This window comes from Hippopotamus amphibius, chromosome 7 (assembly GCF_030028045.1).
Source record: "Hippopotamus amphibius kiboko isolate mHipAmp2 chromosome 7, mHipAmp2.hap2, whole genome shotgun sequence".
In the NCBI taxonomy this organism is placed as follows: Eukaryota; Metazoa; Chordata; class Mammalia; order Artiodactyla; family Hippopotamidae; genus Hippopotamus; species Hippopotamus amphibius.
In genome coordinates, this window is record NC_080192.1 from 51,828,944 (window position 1) to 51,851,612 (window position 22,669).

The 22,669-nt window shown below is 40.1% G+C and overlaps 1 protein-coding gene across 2 annotated transcripts in view; it reads left to right on the top strand.

The window, feature by feature from the left end:
* Window positions 1–4,438: 4,438 nt before the first annotated feature.
* Window positions 4,439–22,669, top strand: part of GNS (glucosamine (N-acetyl)-6-sulfatase) — a 63,238-nt gene continuing 45,007 nt past the window's right edge. For both annotated transcript variants that reach the window (XM_057741627.1, XM_057741625.1), the window contains exons 1-6: window positions 4,439–4,792; window positions 14,877–14,936; window positions 17,903–18,109; window positions 20,158–20,223; window positions 20,658–20,756; window positions 22,254–22,421. In XM_057741627.1, coding sequence (XP_057597610.1) covers window positions 4,580–4,792; window positions 14,877–14,936; window positions 17,903–18,109; window positions 20,158–20,223; window positions 20,658–20,756; window positions 22,254–22,421 — 813 coding nt within the window. In that variant the 5' untranslated portion in view covers window positions 4,439–4,579. The remainder of the gene's footprint in view (window positions 4,793–14,876; window positions 14,937–17,902; window positions 18,110–20,157; window positions 20,224–20,657; window positions 20,757–22,253; window positions 22,422–22,669) is intronic.

Sequence of the window (22,669 nt, forward strand, 5' to 3'; positions counted from 1 at the left end):
TAGGGCCTCTCTCCTTCCCTCTGGAGCATGTGTCATATGAAAGATTCCAGCATGTTAGCTGCCTCTTGTTCATCCTGCCTGATCAGCATGACGTCATCAATGTAATAGATGGGTATGATGTTCTGCAGGATGCCCAGATCTGTTTAAACTCTATTATGACATATGGTTATAATAGATGTTTTAACACCCCCCTCTGCTAATTCCTTCATCTCGTCATTTATTACTTAACTGATTTTTCTTTTGCCTATGGGTCACATTCTCCTGTTTGGGGGCCTGTGTGGTAATTTTTTTTAAAATTGGATCCAGGCCATTGTAAATTTCATGTTGTTGAGTACCTAGATTTTGTAGTCTTTCCTTAAAGAGCATGGGGCCTTGTTTTGGCAGGCAAGTTATGTTTCTTGCAGATCAGCTTGATATTTTGATACTTATATTTAAACTTTGTTATTGTAGGCATACAGTACTTTTCATTCATGATAGTTTGGCTGTACTACAAAGTGCAACCTTTCTGGGTTCTCTACTGTATGCTCCTTTTGATCAATAAAGACTTTCCCTTCTGGCTTGTTGTATCTCAAACATTTCCAACTCCTCTGAGAATTATTATATCTCCTTGGTCATTCATTGCCTTACCTTATGGTGCTTTCACCCTTGGCGTGTGCTTCTTAGTGTTCAATGAAGTCTCACAAGGATAACTATGCAGATTTATGAAGCTTTGCATCCACATAGCTTCCTCTTTGGAACGTTGCGCCACAATTTCCAGCTACTTCAGCCCCCCTCAACTGTAATCTTTCTCTTTTCAACTCAACTTTGTTCTACATGGGATCCTTTGTCTGGCTCCCTGGTTCAAAATGTGCCTCCAGGGGGTAGGCTCAAGAAGATCAAGAGGTTTGCAAGGCAGAAATAGAGATACAGATGTAGAGAAAAAATATATGGACACCAAGCTGGGAAAGTGGGAGTGGGGGGGGATGAATTGGGAGATTGGGATTGCCATATATACATTACGAATAAGAAAAAAAATCAAATTGTACACTTTAAATATATGCCGTTTCTAGTAAGTCAATTATATCTCAATAAAAGCTTTAAAAAAAAAAAGTAAAGAAAAAAAAATAGAATGTGCCTCCAGGTAGAAAACTGGGGCAATTATTTGTTTCCCTTCACACACAGATTACAATCTTGCACTGACTGTTGTCCATTGTGTGGAAACATATATTTTGTCCTGTTTTCTACTTGTTTTATAGCAGGAGGGTTAACCCGGACCTGTTACTTCTTCATGGCCAGAGGCTGGAGGGTTTTTTTGGGTTTTTTTAAATATATTTATTTATTAATTTTATTGTGTTGGGTCTTCGTTGCTGCACACGGGCTTTCTCTAGTTGCAGAGTGAGTGGGGCTACTCTTCATTGTGGTGCATGAGCTTCTCATTGCGGTGGCCTCTCTTGTTGCTGATCACGGGCTCTAGGCACGTGGGCTTCAGTAGTTGCAGCACATGGGCTCAATAGTTGTGGTGCACGGGCTTAGTTGCTCCGCGGCATGTGGTATCTTCTTGGGGCAGGGATCAAACCCGTGTCCCCTGCAATGGCAGGCGGATTCTTACCCACTGCACTACCTAGGAAGTCCTGGAGTTTTGAGGTTATTAAAAGTGAAAGAGATTTATACTTCAGAGGTGATGATGAAAAATGGTGTTGTACCTATAATGGAAATGTCATCGGAATTTTTCAGTAGTTGGATTTTATCCATTTTGGCTTAAGCTCTTGGAAAAATGACAAAATTAAAATATATGACTTATTTTACCGAAATAATTTGTGAGAAATTGAAAAGATGGGAAATTTTTTTTTAAATGGTAAGTCAAATTCATAACCAGACACCAAATAATATTACACATTCTATTCAGGATGTAACAAATACCGATTAGTTGTCAATTATTGTGCACTACTCTTCTAATAGAAAACCCTATTAATAATTTTTAACTTTTTTAGCCAACTGAAAACATATATATGAGACTTTAAAGTGAAACAAGATTTGGGGTATTCCAATCTGCAATTGAACAACATTTACAATCAGTCACAGCTGTTACCATGATTAGACCCAAGGGCTGCAGGCTCTTTAAAAACAACTTCGCAGAACATGAGCCATGCAAAACTCATTACCTTATTTTTGTTAGAGAAAAGGCTGCCCTCAGAGTACTTGAGGTTGTTAACTATTTCAATAATGTGCAACAGTTGTGTATTTTATTTTCAGGTTCAACTACTATATGGAGTATCTTAAACACATATGCCATCTGGGATTTTTCCTTGAAGAGTCTAAGTATAATAAAAGATCTGTCGTCATAAAGGTGTTCAAGCCTTCCAACATAGGCTCAATGAAAATGTAAGCACTCTATATTTGCAATGACTCAGAAGACAAATCAGAATACAGATAAGATGTAAAAACTTTATTCAACCCATTGACAAAACTCAAATATAACATTTTAACTGCAACTTGGAAAGACATTTTGGAATGTTTCAGTGAAACAACTGATAAATTACAGACTCCTGATGTGGATGTATATAGTAGGTACTTTCTTTTGTCATCTTTAGATTTATTGATTTAAAGCACTGAGATTAAAATTGAGATTAAATTAGACTAGATCAGCCCCCACTCCCTTAAATGCTCATCACACTCTACTTTTCCTTCATAACATTTCTCCTGATTTGTAATTATATACTTCTGTGATTGTTAGATTGTATATTTCTCTGCCATTAGATTGCAAATTCCATAAAAGAGGAACAGTGTCTCCTCAGCACTAGCCTAGCATCTGGAACAAAGTTGGTACCTAATATACAACCTCTGGCCTCAAATAATTTACAATCTAGTTTTGAAACAAAAACAGTGAGAAAACAATTTGGAGCATCAGTGCAGATGGAACAGATTATTTTCTTGTGTGCAGAAAATGTTACTGGAAGTCTTGAAATCTGAATACTTGGGGATTAGTTATTTCATCATTGTGCAAAAGTAGCCTAGCCTGAGGCTGTGACACAGTACACTGGCCATTTGGAAAGTACTCTGACAAGATTCCCAGCACAATTCTTTTTTTTGCAGTGGGAATCTACTTCATTCCTTTTTTTCACTGTGCTTTCTTTTTCTTTTTTTAATTGGAGTAGAGTTCTTTAAAATGTTGTGTTCATTTCTGCTATACAGCAAAGTGAATCAGTTATACATATATTAATACATATATTCACTCTTTTTTTAGATTCGTTTCCCATATAGGTCATTACAGAGTATTGAGAACAGGTCCCAGTGTTCTACAGTAAGTCCTTATTGGTTACCTATTTTATATATTCTATTTCATTTTTAAGATTCTCTTGTCTTCTGTAGACACTTTTAAAAAAAGGTAATAAAACAAAGGATGTTTCCTTTTGCATAAGCCTGATACTTGTGTGTATTTCCATAATTATTCTTACATTATACTACAGTGCTTTCACAAATTTGAAGACTTCCAGTCAGAGGGTTCAGCTTAGAGAAGATACACCTTGTTTGTTAGGAACCAGGAGGTACAGCCTGTTGTTCTCGGTTGGGAATAGGCTTGGCAGTTCACCTTGCCAGGGATATTTCTTTTGTTATTATCATATTCGCTAGTTTGTTTTATTTTTCAGATTCCACATATAAGTGATGTCATACAGTATTTGTCTTTGTCTGACTTATTTCACTAAGCATAATACCCTCTAAAGCCAGAGATATTTCTGTTTCCCTAGACGTGGGCAGAAGTGCAGGGTAGAGCTGTTCTAGAGCTATCACAGAAATATTTGGAGCACTAGTTTTAAGGAATTTTTTCCCTAAAGATCAATTAATAATTTGGTTGAGTGACCATGTCACAGTGTTTGGGTTTTTGTTCAATGTGCACATGCATCCTCCAACACTGTCTAAGAGGTCTTTCAACTGAATGTCAGGGTAAATATTCCAAAATTAATCAAAGAATATCCCTAAATCATTCGTTTGAAATCAGGATATCAGCTGAGGAATAGCATAACCAGGCCTGGAGTTAAGCTGAGTTGCTGGGAAAATTAAAGCAATCAAAATAAGGGCCCACAATAACTGTTCGTTGACTCAGGGATTAAACATGGTAGGGCCCAGACTTTGTCCACCAGCTGACCTTACTGCCTGGTAAGCACATTCCTCCTTTCTCTTAATTGCTTCCTCTTGGCTGATTCCCTCCTCCTTTCATCTGACCTTCCCCCCATTTTCATCCCTGAACAACGCGCTCTGACAAGGGTCCCAGCAAACCGCAACCCCTGCCGGAGCGGGGAGCGAGCGCGGTCCCGCCCCGCAGGCTTTTCGGCCCTCTGCTCCCACTCCCGTTTCCCGCCCCGCAGCTCCCGCCCTGCTTCCTCTCCGTCCAGAGCCCCGCCCCGCCGCCCGTCACGTGACCGCACGGCGTGCTCCGCCTCCTGCCCCCCGTTCACGTGATCGCGCCCGGGAGAAAAAGCCTGACCACAGCCCCGGGCCTCCACTGTACCGTCTTTTCTTCCAGCTGCTCGTCGGCTGCTCGCTCTCCAGACCCTGCGCGCACCTCCCCTCCGCTTGGGGTCCCCTCGGAGCCCTTTCCGCCATGCGGCTCCTGCCTCTGGTCCCAGGTGGGCCCCAGCGGGGCCGCCCCCGCCACCTGCTCTGCTGCAGCCCAGCGCGGCCGCCGCCGCCGCTGCCGTTGCTGCTGCTGCTGCTGGGAGGCTGCTGGGGGGTCTCCGGGGTGGCGGCGGGCTCTCGGAGGCCCAACGTGGTGCTGCTTCTCGCCGACGACCAGGACGAAGTGCTCGGCGGCATGGTAACTCTTCTTTCTGTTTCTGCCCCGCCCCTCCATCTCGCGGGCTGACTCTCAGGTTTCTGGCCCTCGTTCCCCATCCCGACTCCCTAACTAGCTGCCTCGACCCCGGGTAGGTTTGCTTTTGCCGCTCCAGGCCCTTTGCGCAGGCTTATGCAGCTGCAGGACTCTATTTACTCTTTCTCCGGAATCTCTTCTGGGTCCACACACATGCGCTCACCACACAGAGCTTCTAGTCTCGACCTTACTGCTGAGGAGTTTGCTTCATGTTTCGAGACCCACGTGTGGTTTCCAGTTAGGGGTGGGATGAACCAATGAGGAACGGGTGCTGGCTAAGGGAACGCAAGCCTTGAGTGTTTGTCTTTTGGGTTTGAGGACAAATCCAGTCTCCTCTCTGAGGGACCTAGGCTACTTTTGCATTTGACCCTGTGTACAGTGTCTGTGCCTGATATTTATAAATAAGTGCTGATATGAACTATTCTGGTAGGTAGGTTGTCGAACTCTTCAGGGTGTGCTTTGCGTCACAAGAATTAAGAAAATTCAATTAGCCTAATTGAACACCTGGCTGATGCGTTAGATAGTCAGCGTTCCGTTTCACTTCAGATGGGTGTTGTTCTGAGACTTCACTCTTTCCCAGAGTGTATTTTGCTTCCGTATCTTAGAATTCTCGAATTTGTGACCTTCAAGAATATCTACCCAAGCCTCTACTCACGGAGGCCCAGAAAGTGGCTTGCCCCAAGCACATGCGTTGTTGTGGCAGTCTAAACAAAATCCTGACTAGTGCTCTGATCCTGGGTACGGCATTGCTGTTACCTTTTTAAAAACAAGTGCTTTATTGCTTTCTTCCTTTCAGTTCTCTCTTTTTTTTTTTTTGGCTTTCAGCTAAATGCTGTGAAAACACTTTAGGCAAGAGGTTCCTAACTTTTACTGTGTGGAAAAACCCTAGCTCAGTGTCCTTCAAGCTGCTGATTTCGACCCATAAGTGAGTTGTGAAATCAGTTTAGTGAGTAGCCACCAGCATTTTTACTTCCCTGTGCAACAGAGTAGAAGAGAAAATGTGTGTGATAAACGTGGTCAAGATAAGCATATCCATGCATAGATATGTCTGGGTTGTGGATTAAGATATATTTCTTCTTCAGGGCTGTGTTCAAGAGGATGAGAGCCTTTTCTAAATGATGTTCAAATAAGATGCTTGTGTTTTGACTGCACACTTGTTCATGCTACATGTACCTCACTGCTTTTTAGTTTCTGCTTAGTCCCACTGACATTAGAGTCGTGATGCCTCTCCTGGATTTTGTTTTTTCCACCATTCCAACTGCTACACTTATCCTCCTCACAAAATTCCCATTAAAACACATTTTTGTGTGTGTTTTTGAAGTGTTTTGTCCAGAAAAAGCAAGCCATCTTGATCAAAAATTAATAGTGGTTTAGTGACTTTAATTAAAAGGCCAAGCTTTCACAGCTCTGTTGAAAACCAAATCCACCACTTAAATATAAGGGTTTGAGAATTCAGTTTCTTCATTTCTTGTAGACCACCAGTGTGGTCGGTGTCTATGTGAGTGAGGTTTCCTCCCCTTAGCATGTTAATCCTATTTGCTCCTTTAAACCAATAGCAGGTTCTTTTCTATGGATGTTTGTGCTGGAGAGAAGAGCCAAAATTAAGTGGAGAGAAGAAGTCAGGTTTAATTCTCTGGAGAATTCTGGCTTCTCCTGTAGCCTTTTACAGGATATTCTAAATACCACTAATTGTCAAACAGAACTAGGGAAAGAGCTAAGAAATAACAGCATTTGAGAACCTACTTGGAGCTCGTTAAAGTGTGAAGTATTTTATACTGTGCTTCAATCATCACAGGAATCCTCTGCTGTAGATATTGTCCTTGTCTTAAAAAATTATAAATTAAAATTTAGAAGGGGTTAAGTAACTTGGCCAAGGTTCACGTAGCTATAATAAGGGGCAAAGCCTTGTATCTTATAATGTAAGAGCCCTGAGATTATATGATTTTCTCCTAAAATACTGTGGAAATACTGACCAGATGTCATTCCACATGCCCACTCCAGCATAGTCACTTATACCATAGATCAGAGATTTCTTCAAGTAACAATCAGGAACATCAGTGGGGTCATGGAACTCCTTAATTTGCACGTAATACTTTGTGTGTATTTTCATTTCTGTGGAGCGAGGGAGGTGTCTGACCCCAAAAAAGATCATGAATTGCTGCCATAGTTGGCAAATAAGCAGTGTCAATCCCCCAGACTAATCGGGTCAAAGGATTATAGCACTTGTATGATTGTGGTTTGATGTGGAATCTTGCTGTCATCTTTGAAGAAGTCTTATGTGGTAGCATCATCTTTAACAGTTCATTGCATTTGTTGTAGGTTTCCTCTGTGGGACTCTGTTTTTAGTTTTTGCGTGGGGAACTGTTCATCCATTTCTTGATTTTACTTGAATGTTGTTGTGGTGTGATGGACAAACTGTTCTTCACTGAAGAGCAGGTTGCTCTTTTTAAAATCATTCTCTCTAGAAAAAGTGACGCTTGGTCAAAACCTCAAGGAAGTGAGGGAAGGATGTGTAGGGGAAGAATGAATACATCAGGTCTTTGCTTAAAGCAAAGTGATCTTTCATTGTTAAAAGTTAGCCACAGTGATTGCCCTGGTGGTGCAGTGGTTAAGAATCCGCCTGCCAATGCAGCGGACATGGGTTCGATCCCTGGTCCAGGAAGATCCCACATGCCACAGAGCAACTAAGCCTGTGTGCCACAACTACTGAACCTGTGCTCTAGAGCCCTCGAACCACAACTACTGAGCCCTCATGCTGCAACTGCTGAAGCCTGCTGGCCTAGAGCCCATTCTCCGCAGCAAGAGAAGCTGTCTTAGTGAGAAGCCCGCTCACCCCAACAAAAAGTAGCCCCTGCTCACCACAATTAGAGAAAGCCTGTGCACAGCAACAAAGACCCAACACAGACAATACATAAACTAATTTATATTTTAAAAAAAAGTTAGCCATAGAATTATCAGAATTGGAACTTCCTAGGTAGAGCAGTGGTTAAGAATCCACCTGCCAACACAGGGGACACGGGTTTGAGCCCTGCTCCAGGAGGATCCCACATGCCACGGAGCAACTAAGCCTGTGCACCACAACTGTTGAGGCTGTGCTCTAGAGCCCGTGAGCCACAGCTGTTGAGCCCATGTGCCACAACTGTTGAAGCCCACGCACCTAGAGCCTGTGCTTGGCAAGAAGAGAAGCCACTAAAATGAGGAGACTGCCCACCGCAATGAAGAGTGGCCCCTGCTCACATCAAGTAGAGAAAGCCCGGGTGCAGCAATGAAGACCCAATGCAACCAATAAATTAAATAAATAAATAAATTTATTTAAAAAAGAAAAGAATTATCAGAATTGTCAAAACATTCTTTCAGAGCATCTGTATATGAGGCCCAGGAAAGTAAATGACTCCTTAGGGACTTTTTTGCTTCAGATGAGTAAAGGAGCACATTAGTCATATGTAAGTGTAAGGTTGGCTATTTTTTTTTTTTAATTAATTTATTTATTTATTGGCTGTGTTGGGTCTTCACAGGCTTAGTTGCTCCGTGGCATGTGGAATCTTCCCAGAGCAGGGCTCGAACCCGTGTCCCCTGCATTGGCAGGCGGATTCTTTACCACTGCGCCACCTAGGAAGTCCAGGTTGGCTATTTCTTAAAGAATATAGTTTGCCCTTAACCTGAGCAGCCACTATCTTTGCTTAAATCTTTAAGGATCCACCTTATCGTTTAAGTTCACATGGACACACATTGCCTTTTTGGTACAGTGTGGTTTCCTCTTTGGGACTTGTTTGATTAAGCACAGAGTACGGTTATCACTCGTACTACCATTAGCAGAAGAAAGGTTATGGTTATTAATATACATTTCTTACTGCAACTAAAATCTGAATTCCCGTGCAGCCCTGCATCATCATCTGACTCCTGCCTCCCTCTCTGACCTTGTCTTATTACCCCTTTCTTCCCTTTACTTACTGTGCCGCGTCTAGCACGCTCACCTTTGTTCCGCCCTCACATGTGTTACTTTCCTTCTCTGGCAGCATTTTACTTGTTCACTCAACCTGAAAGCATCTCCTTCTGGACATTTGCATGGCTGACTCATCGTGAGACTCTCAGTACTGAAGTTGCATCCTGAAAGAGGCCTTTCCTGACCACTCACTGAAAGTAGTTCCGCCTTTCCTCTCATCAGTTGCAAGCACATGGTCCTGGTTTATAGTACTCTTCACTGCCTGAAAGGATTGTTGTTTACGTATTGTTTAAGTACAAGGATCGTGAGGGTAGGGACCTTCAATCTTTTGTCCACTATTGCCTAGATCAATGCCTGGTACACATTAAGTGTTTAGTAAATGTGTTATAATCACACAATGTAGTCTTACTGTAAATCAGATATTCTTCCGTAGCTTTGCATACATACCAGGCAATTTGACCGTTACGTTGCCTATATTCAGCTCACATAGTCCTTTTCCTATTTACGTTTTGCATTCCCGTTTCCCCTCCCTATGGACTCATGGTAACTCAGATTCTTCATCAAACCAGCGTTTCATTCAGTGCAGGGTTTTTTTACTTGAGGGTAGCACCCAGTGAGGGAGATCATGCCTGGTGACATGGCTTCTGAAGATTAGCAGAGACCTTATGTATCTCTAGCATTCTCTGGGAACCTATTGTGGATCTACTCTGAAATCATCAGAGACCTTTTTTTTTCCTTTAAATTTGTTTTTTATTGAGGTGTAATTGACATACAACATTATGTTAGTTTCAGGTGTACAACATAGTGATACTTATATATATTGCAAAATAATCACAGCAATAAATGTAGTTAACATCATAATACATAGTTACAGAATGTTTTTTTCTTGTGATGAGAATTTTTAAGGTCTATTCTCTTAGCAACTTTCAAATACGCAGTACAGTATTATTAGCTATAGTTGCCACGCTGTGCATCAATCACATCCCCATGACTTATTTATTTTATTTTATTTTTATTGTTTATTTTATTTATTTATTTTTTATTGGCTGCATTGGGTCTTCGTTGCTGTGCACGGGCCTTCTCCACTTGCAGCCAGCAGGGGCTACTCTTCGCTGCAGCACTCAGGTCTGCCATCGCAGTGGCCTCTCTTGTTGCGGAGCACAGGCTCTAGGCACGTGGCCTTCAGCAGTTGTGACACTCAGGCTCAATAGCTGTGGCTCTCAGGCTCCAGAGCACAGGCTCAGCAACTGTGGCAGATGGGTTTAGTTGCTCCCCAGCATGTGGGATCCTCCTGGGCCAGGGATCAAACCTGTGTCCTCTGCATTGGCAGGGGGATTCTCAACCACTGTGCCACCCGGGAAGTCCTTTATACTTATTTATTTTATAAGTTTTTACCTTTGGACACCCTTCACCCGTGTCTGTCTGTCTCTCTCTCTCTCTCTCACACACACACACATACACACGCACACACATCTCTGGCAACCACCAATCTGATCTCTGTATCTGAACTTGAGTTTTTTGTGTTTTTAGATTCCACATACAAGTGAGAGTATACGGTATTTGTCTTTCTCTGACTTAATTCACTTAGCATAATGCCCTCAAAGTCTACCCATGTTGTCAAAATGGCAACATTTCATTCTTTTTTATGACTAATATTCCATTCCATACGTATATATACACACACCACATCTTCCTTTCCATTCATCGATTGATGGACATTTAGGTTGTGTCCATATCTTGGCTATTGTAAATAATGCTGTAGTGAACATGGGGTATATATGTCTTTTTGAGTTAGTGTTTTCTTCAGATAAGTACTCAGAAGTGGAACTGCTGAACCATATGGTAGTTCTGTTAATTTTTTAAGGAACATCCATGTGGTTTTTCATGCTGGCTGAACCAGCTTACATTCCCACCAACAATTGCACAAGGGTTCCCTGTTCTCTACATCCTTACCAGCACTTTTTATCTCTTGTCTTTTTGATAATAGCCATTCTAACAGATGTGATGTGCTCTCTCATTGTTTTGATATGCATTTCCCTAACAATTAGTGATGCTGAACATCTTTTCATGTACCTGTTGGCCATTCGTATGCCTTCTTTGGAAAAATGTCTATTCAGATCTTCTGCCCACTTTTTAATTGGCTGTTTTTGTTTTTGTTTTTGCTATTGAATTGTGTGAGTTCTTTATATGAGGGTGAGTCAAAAGTTATCTGCACTCCAGTTATATTAAAACTTATGTAAATTCTACCGCCAGAGTGCAGATAATTTTTGACTTATCCTCGTATATTTTGCTTATTAATCCTTTATCAAATATATGACTTGCAAATATTTTCTCCCATTCAGTAAGTTGCCTTTTCATTTTGTTAATGGTTTCCTTTGCTCTGCAGAAGCTTTTTATTAATTATTTAGTGGAGCTAATAGTTGATTTACAATATTGTGTTTCAGGTGTACAGCAAAGTGATTTAGTTATACATATATATTCTTTTTCAGATTCTTTTCCATTGTAGGTTATTACAAGATATTGAATGTAGTTCCCTGTGCTATACAGTAAATCCTTATTTTTAATCGGTTTTATATATGGTAGTGTGTATCTGTTAATCCTACACTCCTAATTTATCTCTTCATCTCCCTTGTTTGCTAACCGTAAGTTTCTTTTGTATGTCTGTGAGTCTGTTTCTGTTTTGTAAATGAGTTCATTTGTATTATTTTTTTTAGATTCCACATATAAGTGGTATCATATAATATTCTATGTTTTTCTCTGTCTGACAACTTAGTATGATAATCTCTAGGTCCATCCATGTTGCTGCAAATGGCAAAATTTCATTCTTTTTTATGGCTGAGTAATATTCCACTGTGTGTGTGTGTGTGTGTGTGTGTGTGTGTGTGTGTGTATGTATGTGTATACACGTACCACACCTTTTTTATCTGTTCATCTGCTGATGGACATTTAGGTTGCTTCCATATCTTGGCTGTTGTAAATAGTGCTGCTGTGAACATTGGGGTACATGTATCTCTTCAAGTCAAGAGTTTTTGTCTTTTCCAGATACATGCTAAGGAGTGAGATAACTGGATCATATTGTAACTCTACTTTTAGTTTTTTAAGGAACCTCGTTCTGTTTTCCGTAATGGCTGCACCAGTTTACATTCCCACCAACAGTGTAGAAGGGTTCCCTTTTCTCCACACCCTCTCCAGCATTTATTATTTGTAGACTTTTTGTTGATGGCCATTATGACAGTTGTAAGGTGATACCTCTTTGTAGTTTTGATTTGCATTTCTCTGCTAATTAACGATGTTCAGCATGTTTTCATGTGCCTGTTGCCATCTATATGTCTTCTTTGGAGAAATATCTATTTAGGTCTTTTGTCCATTTTTTGATTGGGTTGTTTGGTTTTTTTTAATATTTATTTATGTATTTATTTGGTTGCGCTAGGTCTTAGTTGTGGCATGCAGGATCTTTTTTAGTTGTGGCATGAGGACTCTTAGTTGCAGCATGTGGCATCTAGTTCCCTGACCAGGGATCGAACCTGGACCCCCTGCATTGGGAGCACAGAGTCTTAACCACTGGACCACTGGGGAAGTCCCTGGGGTTTGTTTTTTGGTTTTTGGTTTCTTTGATATTGAGTTATATGAGCTGTTTGTATATTTTGGAGACTAATCCCTTGTGGGTCGTAACGTTTGCAAATAGTTTCTCCCAGTCCATAGATTGTCTTTTTGTTTTATGGTTTCCTTTGCTGTGCAAAAACTTATAAATTTGATTAGGTCCCATTTGTTTATTTTTGCTTTTATTTCTTTTGCCTTGGGAGACTGATCTAAGAAAATATTGTTACAATTTATGTCAGAATGTTTTGTCTGTGTTTTCTTCTAGAAGTTTTATAGTGTCATGTCTTATATTTAAGTCTTTAAGTCATATTGAGTTTATTTTTGTATATGTATATTTTGTAATTTCATTCTTTTACATGAAGCTGTCTGATTTGGGCAGCACTACTTATTGAAAAGACTGTGTTTTCTCCATTGTATATTCTCACCTCCTTTGTTGCAGATTAATTGACCATAAGTGCGTGGGTTTATTTCTGGGCTCTCTGTTCTGTTCCATTGATCTATGTGTCTGTTTTTGTGCCAGTACCATACTGCTTTGATTACTGTAGCTTTGTAGTATAGTATGGAGTCAGGGAGCACGATACCTCCAGCTCTGTTCTTCTTTCTCAAGGTTGTATTGGCTACTCAGGGTGTTTTGTGTTTCCATACAAATTTGAAAATTATTCTAGTATTGTGAAAAATGCCATTGGTATTTTGATAGGGATCACAGTGAATCTGTAAATTACCTTGGGTAGTGTGGTCATTAACAGTACTAATTTTTCCATTCCATGAACATGATATAGCTTTCCATCTATTTGTGTAACCTTCAGTTTCTTTCATCAGTCCCTTATAATTTTCTGGTACAGGTCTTTTATCTCATTAGGTAGGTTTCCTTTTTTAAAATTTCTACGTATTTTATTCTTTTTGATGTGATTATAAATGGGATTCTTTCCTTAATTTCTCTTTCTGATAGTTCATTGTTACTGTATAGAAGTGCAACACTGTATTAATTTTATTAATATTTACTGTATATTAACTTTGTGTCCGGCAGCTTTACCAGATTCATAGATGAGCTCTAGTAGTTTTTTGGTGATGTCTTTAGGACTTTCTACATATAGTGTCATGTCATCTGCAGACAGGGACAGTTTTACTTCTTCCTTTGCAATTTGGATTCCTTTTCTTTTTCTTGTCTAATTACTGTGGCTAGGACTGCCAATCCTAGGTTGAATAAAAGTGGCGGGAATGGGTATCCTTGTCTTGTTCCTGATCCTAGAGGAAAAGCCTTCATTTTTTCCCTATTGAGTAGGATGTTGGCTGTGGACTTGTTATATGTGGCCTGCATTACATTGAGGCACATTCCGTCTATATCCACTTTGAGAGTTTTTATCATAAATGGATGTTGAATTTTGTCAAATGTTTTTTCAAAGTTCTTGAATAAGTTAGAATTCTCAAGTTAATGGGCTCCTTCGGTTTTCTAACATCTGTATAAAACAATGGGGATAACTTTTTAACAGTGTGGAAAATGACCCTCTTATTAATATAGTTATGTATTGGGGTTATTAGTCTTTAAGGAATTATTACACAACAAAATACACTTAAAACTATGTCCAGTGTGATCTCAGCTTTCAAAGGCATTTCAGAATCATTATGAACTGACTCATAATACAACTAAAATGAGTATCTTCAAATTGTCCTTTCTTGCTGTCTGGAATCTGGATAAAGATTACTAGTATTTTTTAATTGTTATTATTTGTATCTCAGTGACCATCTTCATACTTTTTATCCTCACTCTAGGATTTGAAACTAGTTGTTCTCCATACTTGTCAGGATCTTGAATTGTGAGCAAAAGATAAAAAGCACAGATGTTAATGAAGTAATTTTTGACTAGTCTTTTCCTTGACAAGGTTCTCTGTATATCTGTTTGCCACTTGGTTCAAGTCTTTGCCTGAGTGGTGGTTGGTCTAGTGCAGAGGGCCATGAGCTTGTAGTCAAAAAGTGTGCATCTGGGCTTCACCACTGAGTGGCTGGTATTTGAGTCAGTCTCGGGGCCTTGTCTGGCTTTCAGAAGCTATGTGTTGTTTTATTTCTGTTTTAAAGAATGGAAGGCTCCTTTCATATCATTTTCGACATCCTGCTTCTAAAGATGAATTGATGGAGATAGATCTACCCCATTTGTTTGTAAAGTGGCTGGTAACAAATGAGAGAAGGACATCAAAATTTCATTACATTGAAATCAACATTGCTAGAATACTGCCATCAGCTGTGAACTTTCCCTTCCTACAAGCATTATAACTCCCTGAACTTTTGCACAGGACATAACCGACTGTGACCAAACTTATTTGGTTCATCTCTGGAATCACACAGGACTCTTGGCTGTTTGTTAGTATCAGATGGAACTGATCATTTGGGAATAAAAGGTTGAGAGTAAGATACAAAAAAACCACAAATTTTGTTCTGTGTGTTTTAGTTTAGTGGAAGAAATTATTTAACAGATAATTGTTTACTTTACAGACACCACTAAAGAAAACCAAGGCTCTCATTGGAGAGATGGGAATGACTTTCTCCAGTGCTGTAAGTTTTGAAGCTGATTTAATTTCGTTTGGGTAGTCTACTGTAATTTATGTGGTTTTTTTCCTAATTAAATTTCTGATCTGAGGGAAGGACTCTATCTAATGTAATATAAATTCTTTTAATTGAAATATTACTTCTTAACAATTGAAGATTAATTACAGGTATTTTGTAAGCCATTCTAATCTATGACTCATAACTAGAGAAGTTTTTTTAAAACTTCACCGTTTGAGGTTTGAAAATGGATTGTAAGAATCGGGTAACATTTGTACTATGTAAACTGTGCCATGGTAAAAGCTTGCAGCCTCCTTCACAAAGCCCAATTAACCCTGATAGCCAAACCCAACAAAAATAATAGCTACAAAGCAAAAGAAACCCAACAACAGCTATGCATGTGTGTGTGTGTGTGTGTGTACATATATGTATAAGCAAACATACATGTGTATATATAAACATAAATGCAGAAATCCAAAATAAAATACTAACAGGGACTTCCCTGGTGGTGCAGTGGTTAAGAATCCGCCTGCCAATGCAGGGGGCACCGGTTTGATCCCTGGTCCGGGAAGATCCCACATGCTGCGGAGCAACTAAGCCCCTGCGCCACAACTACTGAGCCTGCGCTCTGGAGCCCATGAGCCACAACTACTGAGCCCATGTGCCACAACTACTGGAAGCTTGGAACCCGTGCTCCACAGCAAGAGAAGCCCCCGCAATGAGAAGCCTGCGTACTGCAGCAAAGAGTAGCCCCTGCTCACTGCAACTAGAGAACACCCATGCCCAGCAATGAAGACCCAGAACAGCCAATACATAAATAAATTAATTTAAAAAATAGAAAAATAAACTACTAACAAATCAAATTCAGGAACCATGCTCGTAAGCAAGTCAGTGGCAGCCCAGCTTAATATCAGGAAATTCACTGAACAGAAGGATCGTGTTGAGGTTAAGAGCACAGACTCTGGAACCAGATCACCCTGTGTTGAATGTTCTCTCTGCCTCTCTTCTAGCTGTGTGACCTTGGGCAAGTTATATTAAGCTTTTTGGCCTTTGGTTTCCCCATTTGTAAATAGGTTTTAGTATCCCTGTTTTAGAGGTTAAATGGACTGTTGCATGTAAAGCAAGCACTTATATCAGTGTCTGACTTACAGTAAGTACCACTACATAATGGTGGTTATTATATTGTCCAGCAACGTGATGATAGCAGTGGTTAAAAGGAGGAAGATTAGATATTCATCTCAGTGGATGCTTGAAAGTCCTCTTAAGTGTTGACAACCCTTTCCTTGTAACTTACTAAGCTGTTAGAGGAATACATCCGTACTATGATGAATATTTCAAACAAATAGCACAACTTATAGTTAAGGTTAAAGTCTCAAGCACTGCTGTTAGGGAAGAGACAAGAGCCCAATATCTCTCAATGTTCTTCTGAACTGTCTAGTCATTGGCATAAGTCTTGTGGAATTAAGAGGTAAAACTACTGGAAAAAGACAAAAATTATTTCCACTTATCTGGATTTTCTACCTAGAAAACGTAGGAAAGTTGTTGGAAAACTTTTTAAATGAATAGAATTTAGGTAGTAAGGTAGAAATGAAAAAAATTGGAAGTAATTTTCTTCCATGTAACTAGTTAGAGAAACATGGATCGGGGAGAGAGAGGATCCCACTTATATAGCAGGAAAAGCAGCTCTAGGAAGAGCTGGTGGTGGCCAGTAATGGTTACAAAGTTTTGTGAGTGATAAAGTATTGGGTTGGCAAAAAAGTTCATTATGGAAGATGTTACAGAAAAACCCAAACGAATTTTTTGGCCAACCCAGTACTTCATACACAGATATGCGCATCATTTTCTGTGGGAAGACATAAGATTATAAAATGCTTATTCTAATCAGAATCCCAACAAGAATTTTTTAGGCTGAATTAAGTGATTCCAGAGTTATCTGGAATAATAAGTAGGTTAGAATAATCAAGGTAAAATTTTTAAAGGAAGAGATTTCTCTACCTGATACTAAAATGTAATGTGAAGATCCAGTAAACAGTGTGGCGTTGGCCAAAAAATAGGTCAGGAAATAAAAAAGAAAAGGATTAAAAGAGTTGCCAGTGTGAAAATTACAAAAGTCAAACATCTCACAAAATTAAAAAGCAGAAGTAAAAAATGGTAAGTATTATAACATGATTGAATCCTTCCTTAACTCAAGTTTTATGTAATAAGAGGGGGAAATGTGCAAAGCACATGAAGAAACCATTCACATGAACACAGTTGGTCAGTATGCATGAGGGAAATGTTCATCCTCACCAGTATTTAAAAAGGCCAAATCCAGTTGGAAAGGCCAAAGAAATATTAAGTATTTCAAAGGGATAATATGTAATTCTGGCAAGGGTATGCTTGAATGAGCATTCCTTCCCTGCTGGTGCGAGTATAAGCTACTATTACCCTTCTGTGAAGTGGATCGGTGATGAGTATTAAGACCTAGACAAATGTTATTGAGTCGAATAGGGTAAGTCTGTTGATGACAGGAACTAAATAGAAACAGAGTAGGAAAAAAAAATCTGTGTCCAGTGTATAAAGTGATGCAGGAAATGTATAAAGCTACAGTCCAGCCTGAAGATGAACCTGTACTTCTCAGGAACATTAGATTCAAGTATTGTATCTTTGTTTAAGACCTAGCTCCCACCATGCTGTGTTCCTTGCATGTAAATGTTTCTTTGGCAGATGAGATTAGAACGTTAGGTTATCCTGTAGAAAGAAACCAGCTGAAAAAGAAATCTGTTTTCTGGGTTGTTCTATCTGCTTTACTATCTCCACGAGGGGACCTAAAGCAGCTCTGAAGTGTGTTATGTATAAAGAAAATCTCTATTCCATGGGAAACTAGAAATTTGAAGTATTGAGCTGCTTGCTTTATTCTTTATTCTCTTTAGAAATGGTGAGAAATCCATCTGTCTTGTGTAACTTTGTCTTTTTTGCTTCTCTCCCCTTTGTAGTACGTGCCAAGTGCGCTTTGCTGCCCGAGCCGAGCCAGCATCCTGACAGGGAAGTACCCACATAATCACCACGTCGTTAACAACACTCTGGAGGGGAACTGCAGTAGTAAGTCTTGGCAGAAGATCCAGGAGCCAAATACTTTCCCAGCAATTCTCAGATCCATGTGCGGTTATCAGACCTTTTTTGCAGGGAAATACTTAAATGAGGTATGTCGAATGGTCTCATGATTCCCTTTTTTTCTTTTTAATAACAGCTTTTTAAATGCGAATTAATATGATTCATGTGAATTGTTTTTTAATTAGCATGCGTTCAGGTCATGTTAAAGGTTTTTTGGTGTATGTTGTTTTCTCTTAATCTGCCTGTTAAACAAGAACTTCTCTACAGGAACATGTTTACATGATTTGGGCACTCTGGTTATTCTTTCCTTAAATAGTCTCTGGAGCATTTATTTAAAAATTGTCTTAGAACTGCTGTGGTCTGATGCATCTTCCCCCTTTTCCTCACGTATTGTGTTTGTCATGTGGCTGTCATGGTATCTTTGTTTCCATTTCCTCTTTATCGGGACCAGAGTGAAGAAATTTTTCCTCTGAGATCTTGTCCTGAATTATAACAACTTAATGCTTAACCCGTTTTCTGAAAACTGGGACCAGATTATGGAGAGATCAGTGATGAAGGGAAAGCACCCAGAGCCTGGGATGTTCAGGTGGTTGAAGCATGTTGCTGAGTGGTTAGTGCACTGGCCTTGAGGGCCTAGATGGAGGGAGGCCTCATTGTGACCTGCCAAGGCCAGATTTCAGGGCCTCGAGTCCACCACATTGGCCTTAGCATTTAGTTGAAGTTCAGGCTTAAAGGAAGTAATGTTTTTGAGAGTGTTTGGGGTTATCTCTTACAGTTAAAACTGAGGATTTGGGACAAAGAAAAGATATATGTTTTCTTATATACTTTATCCGTGGTTGCTAGAGATCTTAATATCTGATCTGAATTTTGTTAGTTCTTCCACTCCCTGCAACAGTTGACGGAATTTGCAACCTTGTGGATTTGATGAAAAATGAATCAGTTTGAAAAGAATCATGAGCAGTAATTGTGATGGGTGAAGGTTATAGGCCATAAAGAGAACTTACACTGCTTTACATGTTGAAGATCACCTAATGTATACAAAATCATAAATTCTTCAAAATACGAAGATTTAGGGGACTTACCTCGTGGTCCAGTGGTTAAGATTCTGCGCTTCCAGTGGAGGGGGCACGGGTTTGATCTCTGCTTGGGGAACTAAGATACCACATGCCATGGGCATGGCAAAAAAAAAAAAAAGAAAGAAAAAATACAAAGATTTAGTTCTTAGAGTGGACAGTATTAAGCCTTGTCGAGATAAATGGACAGTATTAAGCCTTGTCGAGATAAAGTGGGATGATTCTGTGGTCTCTTCACTTAGTTCATCTCATCAGTTAAATTGAGTCCAGAAGTAGACTTCATCAGCAGGAGAGCTGAAGCGATAGGCTAATAGCTCATAGTCTGATGATTTGAGGGTTTTTTAGCCACAGGATTAGCTGGACTATTCAGTCTGTGATGTCAGTAGCTCAGCAAATGAGCCCTGTGGCCTAAGCTATGTGGTCTTTCCCTGTAAAGGCCTGAAAGTAAATATTATAGGCTTTGCAGGCCATACGTCTTCTGTGGTGACTATTCAGTTCTGCCACTGTAGCAGGAAAACAGTCATAGACTTACGTAAACCAATGAGTGTGGCTGGCTGTGTCCCAGTAAAACTTCATCAGACTGAAGTGTCCAGTTCATGTAACTTGTCACAAAAGTATTCCTGTTTTGATTGGTGTTCATATATATATATATATATATATACTTTTTTTTTTTTCTGCCTGTGCCATGCACCATGTAGGATCCCGACCAGGGATCAAACCCTTGCCCCTGCAGTGGAACTGCAGAGTCTTTAACCACTGGACCGCCGGGGACGTCCCTGGTGTTTATATTTTTTAATGGCTAGAAGAAAATTCTTAGCTTGCTGGCCGTATAAAACAATTTGCAGGCTGGATTTGGCTTGCTGGCTGTAGTTTGCCAACTCCTATTTCAGAAGTTCCTAGAATTATAGGGTTCTTTATTTTTTGACTAATTTATGTGTTTGTGAAAATTGAGCACCTGCCATGTTTCAGGCACTGATCTAAAAAAGATTGTGAAAGTCTCTTGTTTCCTTCTGGTCTGGTCCTGTGCTAAGGACTTCTCATGTGCTGCTCGTCTTGTTTTCCAGTATGGGGCCCCAGATGCAGGTGGACTCGCCCACGTCCCCCTGGGCTGGAGTTACTGGTACGCCTTGGTGAGTGATTATTGAAGTCAGTGATAGTTATGCACAGCCCTACAGTTGCAGAGTGTTTGCTTTCTACTGTAGCTCTCACATTGACGTAACTTGGTTCGCTTTTATGATTGGCCATTTTATCTCCTTGAAAGACCGTTGATTCATGAGTCACCCTGTTGTGGGATATTTTTCTTGCATTCCACAAGGTTTAGCAACATACTTTTCTGTTCTCTTGGATCCATGTCTGGCTTTTTAAACTAGGACACATTAATTGAAACTATGCTAGTAGTTAATAAAACCCTACTCAAAAAGTGCAATTCAGTATTGACTTGAGCAGTTATCTTTTTTGTGTCTTATCACTATTTAAACAGAGTATAGTTTAGCCCAAAATGGTTTCCAACTTTCATTTTGTGTGTTGACCTCATAAAAAAATCTTACTTTCCTCTCTTTAATAGGAAAAGAATTCTAAATACTATAATTATACCCTGTCTATCAATGGGAAGGCACGGAAGCATGGTGAAAACTACAGTGTGGACTACCTGACAGATGTTTTGGTGAGTTACCAAAGCTCTGTCCTTGCAGTTTAGCTCACGCTTAATGAAAGACTCTGCCTAGAAAACCTTTAGTTGCACTTGTTAATGTCGGGTGACGTGAATAAAAACTTGGTCTAACTGCCAAAGAATATTTCCAACTGATTAAAAACTCCTGGGAGTGTTTTTCTTTGTAATTAAGCCAGGCTCAGATCTAATGTTCTTGACATTCCAGCAGCAAATCCCTTTTCCAAAGGCTAATCTCTAAGACTATAGAGATTACTTTGAAGAGGTCTTACTTTGTAGGGGCTCCTCCTCTTGACCCCAGTTTTACTCCCAAGCTACAAGGTGGCAGCTTCATCATGAGGGTGGGGGGATAGGGATTTGGGAGTTCTTCAGGCACCATGTACTGTATATAAAAAATACTGACATCAGGATGGGAATTTAAGACTGTCCTTTCCTGTCTAAGGTGTTTCTAATGACAACCCCCCATAGGGCATTCATTCACCAAGTACGTCAGCACCCCGTGTAGCAGGTGTTCAGCAGTTAGCGAAGCAAAGGCCCCCACGTGTGTGGCAGGTAACCTTTTAGTGGAGGATTTTATTTACACATATGTGTGTTGGCTTGTAAGATGTCTTAGCTAGAGAAATAAGTCAGGGGATGGGAGTTACTCAGATAGCATTTAAGCAGAATCCTAAAGGAGATGAGAGTGAGCTGTACAGATCAGGAGAAAGGGTGCCACAGGCACAGGGAACAAAAAGCCTGAGCATGTTGAGGCAGGAGTGAGCCTGGCCTGTTGGAGAAACCACAGGGTTTCTGACAGGGCTGGAGTAAAGTAGGTGGGCGGGATGGTGATAGCAAATTGATAGGATCTTTTGAGTTTAGTGTTGGGAATGAATGAAGATGTGAATCAACTAGAACAGTTAAAAACATAGCATATATGTGGGAAGCTTTCATTTTCATAAAGTGTCTCCAGAGAAGCAAATGAAAAATTTAAGTCCCTATATATGAAAACCTTGGTGTGGTGTATTTGGACTCACTCACTTAGCTTAGCTCCTTCAGCTGGCATAACTTAGGATGTCTACTCTACATATTTTTGTAAGATTACGGTGACAATTCACTTTTCTTACTGTTGTGAATTAGGTTGACTCTTTTTATGTTCTTTAAAGCATCAAATGTATATACTCTAAGCCGCGTTAATGTAAGTTAATACTAAAATGGCCGAATTACTTTTTTTTTTTTTCCTTTTGGGAAGCGTAGCAATTTTTAGGTTATGTAAAATCATCAAAATCCTAATTACTTTCTTAGGACGGTGTGTTTTTCAGTTTTCTCTTGTGTTTGCCTGAAAGCCAAATGATTTGTTCCAGCAACATGCTTGCAAGCGACTGTGACAAACTGATGATTGTATGCCAAGACTGGTGGAAAGCCAACAGGACCTTGTACCCCTGTTCATCAGAGAACAGCTGTCTGTCTAGTCCTCCGCTGTCAGGGTAAGAGGTGACAAATCTTTATGTATGTCAGGCCAATGTCTCCTTGGACTTCCTGGACTACAAGTCCAACTCGGAGCCGTTCTTCATGATGATCTCCACCCCGGCGCCTCACTCGCCATGGACAGCTGCGCCTCAGTACCAGAACACCTTCCAGAACGTCTTCGCACCAAGAAACAAGAACTTCAACGTCCATGGAACGGTAGCTTCCCTTAACGCTTGCATGGTCATGCTTAGTGTGATTAACTGTATAATATACTTGTCAGGGAGCCTTACAGTCATGTAAGTTGGTCTTCTTTCTAAAGTTGTAAAGGTAATTGCACCCGTCTCTAATATACTAGATAGTGTACACTTGCTTCGGAAGTCAAATAAGGTTCCTGCCACACACCCAGCGAGGAGCTGGAGAGTCCACGGGGAACAGTAAAGAAATGCCATCTTTCCTGACTACAG